Consider the following 9,768-nt stretch of genomic DNA (forward strand, 5'->3'; position numbering starts at 1 on the left):
TCGACTAATTGCTTAAAAATTTCAACAGTAGGATTAAATACATGACGAATTTAGAAGGAGTCGGACCCATCAATAATTTGTACATATGAATATCAAGGAGACGAGCCTTGTGGTGTAGATCTCAATTTGTGGGAAATATAATGGGCAAGTTTACCCGGGGTGGGCTGTTGCCCATAGCGCCCACTGTAGACCCAGGCGGTGCCGTCCCACCCGATGCCCCACACCAGCCCCAGACTGTTAGACTCTACACAGCGCAGGTGACCCGGGACCTGCCGCCAGAACCTGCAGCACCATACAGCGGAATCACCCAGCATTAGCCACACTATTGTTAGCACACAGAGACAAAGTGCTGCCACACACAGTGTGAAAGAGATTTGGCACATGATCCCATCCACTCACACCATGCAGAGCAGTATGTTAGTGACATGTTAACTGACATGTAGCAGAATTCAAACAATGTAGGCACAACAAAGCGGATGTGAAACCAGGTCTACCAGAAAGAGAGGATGAAAACAAAAGAAGCAGGCAGAGAGAGTCTACTATTTGGTATCAGTCTCACATGAGGTCACAGGCCAGTGTGTTTGCAGGGGCCTCCAGGGAGAAGGACGGCTCATGGACCATGATGTCTCCCTTTGAGGTTGTGGACCACAGGGCCTGTCTGGACGGGGGACCTGTGATCCCTCGACACTCACAGCAACAGTCAGACAACAGGCACAACTAAACGCAGAGCCAGAAACAACAGGGAATGTGATCAGCAATGAGCTTTATCTAGTAAATATAAATACTTGTAAAGTAAAAAAGAAAAAGAAAACTTCCACCTAAAATGCAACGTTTTAATCTACATTTTCACTTCAGTGTTTGCTGCATGCTCAGTGTGCTGTTACTGTTACCCAGTCATTCATGTCCTGTTCAGTTTGTGCAGCCAGGACCAGAGGCCACCTCTGTTTGGTCCTCTGGGTGGTGTACACAGCAAAAGCATAGTGGCAGTCCCGGAGCACCGGAACCAGCGCCGTCACTTCATTTATAAACACGTGAAGGTACTGCGACAAAAAGATAAGAAAATGAGTATGACAGCTGTCAGTAGACAGTTGAGAATTTAACTGACCATAGCAAATCCAACCTTTTTCTCATCATACTGTGTGTAGTAGACAAAGAAAATGCTGTCCTTCCTGCCATCAGACTTGGTGGACTGCTCGAGGGCAACACCCACATCCACCCAGCGCTGAGGCTTCCAGTCTCTCCACCAGCGCAACACACCTTTACGCACCCACACCGACTGGCAAGGGAAATGGGAGGATGTGACCACATATAGACAGAAAAAAATGTGACAAGAGAGAAGATATGATCAAGCCGAGGCAGAAAGGAGGAGTTAAAGAGGAGTGTCAAATACAAGCAGTCTTACGTTGCTTCTCTCCAGCGGTTTCTTGCTGATCTCCTCTCGGTGTTCCTGCTGCTGCTGCTCGCTCCAGGCTACAGACTGGACTGGGGTCAGTGACAGGGAGCTGGTGAGAGGACCTGACAGGAAGACATACAAGTCAGACATTTTGACAGACACACAGACAACCATAGAAATGACACGTACAGTATTTTCCTATACATGTAAAAGCCCAAACACACCACACACAGAAGCAAGCAACATTCAAACAAAGATATATCACAGATATAGCATAATCCATTGTTTGTGATTAAGTTGAAGTTGCCATGGCGTGTTTACATTACTTTGTGTACTCTCACTACATGACATGCAATGTTCATAAGCCATCATCTCACCTACAGATTTTGCTATTTCATTTATTTAAGGTATGTTTTTTGGTAGGTTGGTAATTTAATTGTTCATTTAGTAAATACATCAATCTTAAAATCCCTGCATAGCGGCTGTCCATATACCTGTGGGACTAAGCCAACTGATCTGTGAGCTCGCATCCACATCACAGCCTCCACCAGAGATCCAGGTCCACACCGGCCCGTCTTCTTCTCCAACACCATAAGTTGTCTCTAGTGTCCCCAGGGCATAGGTGGCAGCTGCACTGCCATCGCCCAACGAAGGTCCCGCCACCTGTGCACATCGAGCTGCTTCTGCTCCCTCCAGATCGACATTCATCCAGGGGACATCATGTCCTGCGGCCTCAGGGGTCAGGAGTATCGGGGCTGGGGACGGCTCCTCGACTTTTTCCTGCTGTTCTTCTGCGATGGACAGTTGGGGAGTGGACGTTTTGTCACGGTCTGACACCAGGCTGTTAATGAAGCTGTCACTTGCAGGGATGAATGGTTTGGGGGCATCCTGTTGGGAGGCTGAGGGAGTGTCCTCTGCTTTCAGGGGAGGTGTAGGCATGTCCGCTTCCCCTAATGGGACTACAGAGGGGGCTGCTGCCTCCACGACAGGGCTGTCTTTAGTGCTGTTTTGTGGGTCAGTAGGGCCTAATTCTGAGTCAGAGTCCGTGCAGCTCAGAACCGAGCCTTGTGAGGCCTCAGTCAGCTGGCCACCAAACTCACACTTCTTCCTATTAAACAACACATATGAAGAGAGCAGGAACAAAATGAGGGATATAATCAGGTCAGTTTCATTAAAGGATCCAACTCGATTATTTATACAGACCTGGGTGGCATAACCTCTTTACTATTGCCCCATTGGGCAGAAACCGGAATCCAGCCATTCCCAGTTGGTTCAGACAGTGTCACACCTATTCTGAAATACAGGCCGCGGTCCTCACCTACCGCCCACACCTGACAGAAGAAGAGAGAAGAAAACAATGTAGTACAACAAAGGTGAACTCACTAATCACATGACATTCAGTAACTACATAAAAACTAATGGGATAAACGCAACAGAATCTTGTCGAATAAAATATAACACACATTTTATTCACTCTTTAAAAAAGTGCATCAGTGGCACTAGTAAAACACAAGCAATTGTTACTTTATAAGGCCATATACTGTAACACTGGCGCCTGGTGCCTCACACAAGCCATATCCGTAATTGCAGCCCTGAAATATGAAATATGGGATATGATGATGACATGCTTGGCCAGGTTCTTATTAGGGAGTTTCCCACATGTCAGGCAAGTAGGAATACAGTCTGGGGATATATAAGGCTGGGCCTGAGGTGCTACTGCTGGGACATTGGCTGGAACGGCTGGCTGTACTCGTGTTACAGGGCAACTGCAGAGCAGGACTAGAGGCCAGAGGTAGAAGGGCTGGGGAGGGGGAACAGAGGTGAGAAACAGAAGGGGAGGAGGTGTGAGATGTGGGTTTGCAGTGCTAGCAAAGTCCTCAGCAGTGAGATAAAGCCTTTCTGTCCTGACCCTGGCCCTGATCTGGCTTGTCCTGAAACCAGATCCAATGTTGAGGGTAAAGCGAATCGCTCAGAGGGGGAAGCAGCTAGAGTTCAGTAGAAACACGCTACAGTCGGGTTTAAAGGAAACAAAAAGGCTGGAACACAAAACTATGTTGTTAATAATAATTAAGTGTAATGTAGTATGGTGTTTAATATATTTAAATGTTATGGTGTCATACATTTTACTTTTATCTCACTTATCTATGTCTTGCTGTTACAAACCGCAACTTCCCCACTGTGGGACAAATAAAGGTTTTCTTATCTTATCTTTATTGTTTCTTCCTAAAATACCCTTCTACATAGTTGAACCTACAATATAAACACTTAAATTATGCAGATGACTTTGCTAATGTCTACTGTAATATCAATCAATGCACTGCGCCAAGGCTCTCATCAAAAAGGTGTGATGATTAAATTATCAACAGAAATCTTTTTAACCTGGTCATTGAGTCCTACGTCCACCACCATCATCTCCCCTCCGATGCTGATCCAGCCGGAGCCACAGGGGTTGTGGGAGTTCACGCCACGCCTGAACCACACCTTGAAACGCATGCGCATTAACACACAGATATGTTACCATCACAATGAATCCAGCCATTTTTACGCATGCAAGAAATTATGATTCACCTTATAATCTTTAGTGACCACCCACACCACGCTAACTCCAACAGCCACATGAAGCGCTTCAATCTCCTTTCCTGGTGATTCCACCTCGACCCACGATGTGCCTGATAGAAGAAAATGCTGCATGTTTACCACAACAGCACGAAGGCAAGCCCTTATCTTAGCAAGCGATCACCATTATTGTGGTAGTTAATCTTATGTTTTGTAAAATATTCTGCCCTACAAAGCTAGTTTAAATTACACCTTTGGTTCAAATGGCATTAAACTTAAAACATCCTATTTGACTTTTGAAAAATTGTTTTGTTGCAGATCATCTTCGTGAGGCGGTATAGGTCAAGCTTATTTTCTTTGGTCCCCGCATCATGACACTACTGATGCTCTATCTTGTGAGACTTTCCCCTAGATTACAGTAAATTCCCATCTTTTCCTAAAAGCTTTGCGTCCTCTTTCCAAGATACTTTTTTTTTTTTTTTTTTTTTTTTTTTTTTTTAGGAACAGTATCTCGGGTACAATGATTCTGTAACAAATAAAACTTATCTTGGTGTGGATATTGGTAATTTAGACTCTTATCCAGATAAATTGTATCTCACGGTCACAAAAATCACAAACAATTTAGAAGAAAATATACAGATAAGATATAATTATTACACAAGAAGTATTGTTGAAAAAAAGGGGCAAAAATATGAAAAAATGAAAAATAAATTGTGGTGGTAACGCTGACCAGTCGGGCTGTCCAGGGTGAGGCCGGTACGGACCAGCAGGTTCCCATCCCAAAGTAGAGCCCACAGCAGGTCTCTGGGGCCTGCCGACAACTGAGCAACCTCCTTGGGCACTTCTACTTCCTCCCAGCGGCAGCCCTCCGGGACGCGAGGGTGGATGCCCTCCCTGAACCACACCTGCAGGGTAAAGATACAGTCATGAAATTGGATTGGGCGGGATATTGTATAGCATGCTGCTTGGCTTAAAATTATATAACCACAATACAAGATATTCTGTATATATAAGATAAATACCATTGCCAGGACAGTAAATTTGATATTATTATTATTATATAATGTATAATTCTATTTTTATTTTATTTGTTTTTGAGCTTTAATTGGTTCAAGGACCTTTAAGTTTGGTAATATAACTCATATGAAGTCATGCTGCCCTCTTGTGGTAAAACAAAAATTCATCACTGGGGCATTTTCAATGCTGCATCAACAGGAACTTTGATGATCACAGGAATCATTGTTTGTTAAATAAACCCCAACTTTGCAAATTCTCAAAGTCACTGTGATTGGAGCATGGAGTGCTTCCCTTTAGGTTGAAAGAAGACTGTTGGTCCAGTGGACTGACCTCTCCTTGTTGGGACACGCCCCAGAGGTATGGATACCTCCCAGACTGGTCACTCATCTCCCAACCACCACAGCTTATGTCACAGAGAGGCAGCGGGGGCTTCCTGGGATTGTCCAGAGGAATCTGGAGAAAGACAGTGGCTTTGCTCGAATCCTCAGTCGGACCTGTACTCAACCTTTCTACACATATATAGTATAACCACAGAGCATCCAAACCTTTGCCCAGGTGCCTTGTGCTGTGTATCTCCTGTAGCGGATCCACCGCCTGCGACGAACACAAGAGTTCCACTTCTTGTCTGGGGAGAAGTTGGCCGGGAAATCCACTGCATACTCCCAGCCCTGAAGAGAGACACAAACAGAGCCTCGCTAGAGTAGACAGAGTATGATAAGACATTTAATATTTACATTTTTACAAAATTAGAAAGACAACAAGCAAGAAAGCAACATAGAAATACATACACTACAAGGACTGTATGTTTGAATTTGATTATTTTGCACAATGAAATCAAGACATCAGTAACACAAGAAAAAAAAATAATATAAAACATAGGTGGTGCAAGTGAGATTAAGAAAACCTTGTAGAAGGAATCTCACTTGAGGAAGAAAACATATATGATCAATTATAGTTACAAGAGTCCTAAACAAATAACAACAAATTGAACACAAGTAAGCACTGAATTTATAACAACAAGCATTGGGTTGGCTACATAAACAACAAACAAAGAACATAGATAAAATAGGTCAGATACACTTTTGTGTGTATCTGAGCAGTTATGAGAGTGTTCATGTGTTACTTCTTACCCCAGTCTGGCTGGGTTCTCCTCCACAGTTCTGATCCACATACCAGTCTCCCTCCCAATCCCAGCTGCGGGAGGGCAGCTCAAAGCTGTGGAGTGGTTGAGGATTCATCCCGGTCACATCGCTCCATGGCCAGCGGTCGGTGGGCAGCAGTGTGTCAGTGAAGCTGTCCACTGGGTTCCACCTCTGAAAACACACACACAGAGGAAGAGCACTTGAGCATTTATGACACACTGTGTCTACATTTTGAGTGTATCAACATGCAGCTTGAGCCAACCTGGTTTTCATAGGTCTCCTCCCTGTAGCGGATGGGGGTCTCACTGGGCATCATGTTGAGGTAAACATGGTGGTCGCAGCCAATGCCCCAGCAACGGTCCTTCCCTGCAGTGACACGCTTCAGCTCTAGCAGCATGTCGTCTGCACGCTCCCAGCGCTGGCCAGCAGTGGAAAGGCCATACACCCTGCCATACACATCCACGGCCCACAGCAGCGTGATGGGCATGATGGCCGCTGAACAGAGACAGCAAGAGAGCACTCATCTTTCCAAGCTGCCTGGTATTTATTTTAGGACTCTGTGCACTTTGATTATTATTATTATTGATATCCGGAAGACATTCGACCAAAGGCAACATTCACATTTAGATTCATCCTTGAATAGTGACTATTTATCATTGAGTTATTTTTTTTCCACTGGTAGTCTGCAAGAAAGATGATTAGAGCAGTAAGAGGAATACATCTAGGGTTGGAATCACCAGAGACCCCACAATACAATATTATCACAATATTCATGTCTATTTATATTATATACTGTATAAAATATATATATATATATATAGGATGGAGTTGAACCTGCGGATATGGGCGTGCGCTCTACTAGGTGAGCTACCCAAGTGTCCTGTCACAATATATTATTATGATATTAACATATTGCAATATTCTGCAATTTATTGCAATTTATTACCTTTTTTGAAACTTCAAATTATGTCCCCAAAGGAAAACTTTGTCAACATCTGTTTTATCTAAAAAGTTTTCATTTCAAAAGAAACTTTTCTCTGTTTGTTCTTCTCACTTCAATGAGTCTATCTAGTGGACTAGAAAAGCAATTGATTAGTCTAGTATCAAAAAAATGAAATTCTCTTCGTACAATGTATAATAAATGATACTTGGAATCTGTGTTGATTGATACAGTATTAAATTTAATTAAATTTAATTGATTATTAAATTATGTATACTTTATTAGTCCCACAAGGAGAAATTACAATTTACACTGTTATTGCACACTATACACACAGGCCTTAATTACACACACATGCTCAGTACCTATACATGCACTATTGTCAGAGTGGGGGGGGCTGCCAATGGAATGGCGCCCCGAGCAGTTGGGGGTTCAGTGCCTTGCTCAAGAGCACCTTGGCAGTGCCCAGGAGGTGAACTGGCCTGACTCCCTACGGACTGAGCTACTGCCAGCCCCCCCTGAGCTATTGCCACGTAAAATTGCGATACTATGTTTCCCCCACCCAGAGAATACATATGTGATGAGTGATGTGTCATATCACCAGAGTTCCATAGTTATTTTCAGAATAGGTAAATAGTCTGCATTCATATAGTGCTTTTGTCCAAAGCACTTGACACTTTTGCCACACACACACACACACACACACACACACAAATCAACAGAGTGCGTAGTTTCTTCTTTTCCTTTCCAGTTATATGTGTTGGTGTAAACAGGCCGTGTTGACAACTGAAAACGTGGCAGAGGGCTTTTAATTTGTAATGTCTGACCGGAAGTCTTATGCTTATTCTGGCTGCCTAACGTGACACTATCTTTATCGACGGACACTAATCCGCTACAGTCTCAACCACCACTATTCAATCAATTATCAATTTCCTAGAATAAACGTCATTTACATTATAGCGTGCAGTGGAGCTTTACGCGCATGCGTACACACAGACACCGTAGGCTCAAACAGCAGCCTGATGTTACCTGAATGTTGGTATCTGATCCGCGGTTGTCAAGGGAGAGTCAACACACGCGACATGACATCAGGTGCAACAGCCGATATCTGCTATCTCCGAGGCCCATGCTAGGACAGATACAGAAATACATGTTGAGTAACAACAAAGGGAGTCTGAGCATGCAATGCAGCGTAACTACACCGCTAACTGACATGGACTCTTATGCCGCAAAGTCGGCTATAAGCTGTTTACATCAGGGAACATGTTCCCTGATGTAAACAGCTATACATTGTACAGCTACCCTCCTCATTTCCTCAGTCTCGAGACTTTCAAACACATTTATTACTTACATATGGGGCTTTGTCATGAGCAACACCTCTGGAGAAGAACAGTAAAGTCATTCATGCACATACCGGCTGTGGTACTTCATTCCCATTCTGGACCAGAGGAATGCTCCGTCCAACTCCCGAGCCCACAACAGGAAATGGAGGAAGTGGTTCTCTGATTGGTTGAAACTCTTCAGGAGTGTGCTACCCCTTGCTCCTATTGGTGGAACACGAGGAGCTCCTGTTGTTTTTTTCCGACGGCAGCTGCTGATTGACGGGCATATTTCAATTATTTATTCAGCGCCGAATGAATTATTGAAGCCACGGTTGGTTTTACTTGTTAGGCTACAGTTTGGAATATTTTATCACAAACCAACAGCCCGATAAACATGAATGGACAATGCCACCATGACCGGTGCTCAGGAACTTGTCAATTTTGGTAAATACCACAAACGTTTGGCAATAATGGACTGCAACTAAATACATTTACTGTAAGCCTAGTTACAAATTACAGGTGCTTAACTTTTCTTGAGTATTTCTACTTTATGCCACTTTATACTTCTACTCCACTACCTCCAAAGGTAAATATTGTACTTTTTACTCCACAAAAAAATGTATTTATTTTAATATTATAAATAAAATACATTATAATTATTGTACTTTTCACTCCACAAAATTCTTCTACTTCTGAAGCTGTATAAAAAACATCTTGGCGCAGAAAAGGCATCATGCAGAACGTGGTTCTCAAAGGACAAACATATGATGAGCTTGTAGAATATAATGCATTACTGTAGTTTGAACTACCAAGTAGGCCTATATACAGTACATGAGTTAAAATTAAACACAAACTGGAGTCAAATTCCTTGTTTGTAAGCCACTTATGTGGCCAATAAAGCTGATAATAATTCTGATTTGAATACTTTTGGTTTTGAGTGCAGGACTTTTACTTGTAGGGGAGTATGTTCCCAATGAGTATAAATAACTTTATTTAAATACAATATCTGAATAATTGGTAAAGTAAATGCTATGAGGCTGCATTTCCGTGTGAACAACAAGTCCCCCGGACGGTTACCTCATCCTCGGGGTCCCAGGTTCAGCACCTTGGACAGGGGCAACCGTCAGCAGCCATCACCTTACCTCAGCATGTGATATCGTGATGATGACTGATGAGTTTAGAGGTCATTGTGTCTCTTTGGTTTAACTGCTAACCTAGACATGTCATAGACATCTAAAATATGACAAGAGGCCCCAACCCTCTTCATGGTCAGGCACCATCTTACCTTAAAGAGCTCATAGTACCTTACTACCCCACCAGAACACTGCGCTCCCAGAATGCAGGGTTACTTGTGGTTCCTAGAGTCACCAAAAGTAGAATGGGAGCCAGAGCGTTCAG

General features: G+C 43.3%; 1 protein-coding gene across 2 annotated transcripts in view; it reads right to left on the reverse strand.

The window, feature by feature from the left end:
• Positions 1-8,684, reverse strand: part of tecpr1b (tectonin beta-propeller repeat containing 1b) — a 13,184-nt gene extending 4,500 nt beyond the window's left edge. Inside the window, exons 1-16 of one of the 2 annotated variants that reach the window (XM_032536414.1) lie at positions 8,463-8,684; positions 8,078-8,177; positions 6,371-6,603; positions 6,097-6,279; positions 5,512-5,634; positions 5,297-5,419; positions 4,680-4,854; positions 3,962-4,062; positions 3,773-3,874; positions 2,597-2,724; positions 1,888-2,501; positions 1,403-1,515; positions 1,121-1,276; positions 891-1,040; positions 560-717; positions 155-282 (exon numbers count right to left, since the gene is read on the reverse strand). In XM_032536414.1, the coding sequence (XP_032392305.1) occupies positions 155-282; positions 560-717; positions 891-1,040; positions 1,121-1,276; positions 1,403-1,515; positions 1,888-2,501; positions 2,597-2,724; positions 3,773-3,874; positions 3,962-4,062; positions 4,680-4,854; positions 5,297-5,419; positions 5,512-5,634; positions 6,097-6,279; positions 6,371-6,595 (2,479 nt within the window). In that variant the 5' untranslated portion in view covers positions 6,596-6,603; positions 8,078-8,177; positions 8,463-8,684. Of the gene's footprint in view, positions 1-154; positions 283-559; positions 718-890; positions 1,041-1,120; positions 1,277-1,402; positions 1,516-1,887; positions 2,502-2,596; positions 2,725-3,772; positions 3,875-3,961; positions 4,063-4,679; positions 4,855-5,296; positions 5,420-5,511; positions 5,635-6,096; positions 6,280-6,370; positions 6,604-8,077; positions 8,178-8,399 lie in introns of both variants that reach the window. The other variant, XM_032536415.1, reaches the window with a different exon arrangement.
• Positions 8,685-9,768: the final 1,084 nt, after the last annotated feature.

The sequence above is a fragment of the Etheostoma spectabile genome, chromosome 15 (genome assembly GCF_008692095.1).
Source record: "Etheostoma spectabile isolate EspeVRDwgs_2016 chromosome 15, UIUC_Espe_1.0, whole genome shotgun sequence".
Lineage (NCBI taxonomy): Eukaryota > Metazoa > Chordata > Actinopteri > Perciformes > Percidae > Etheostoma > Etheostoma spectabile.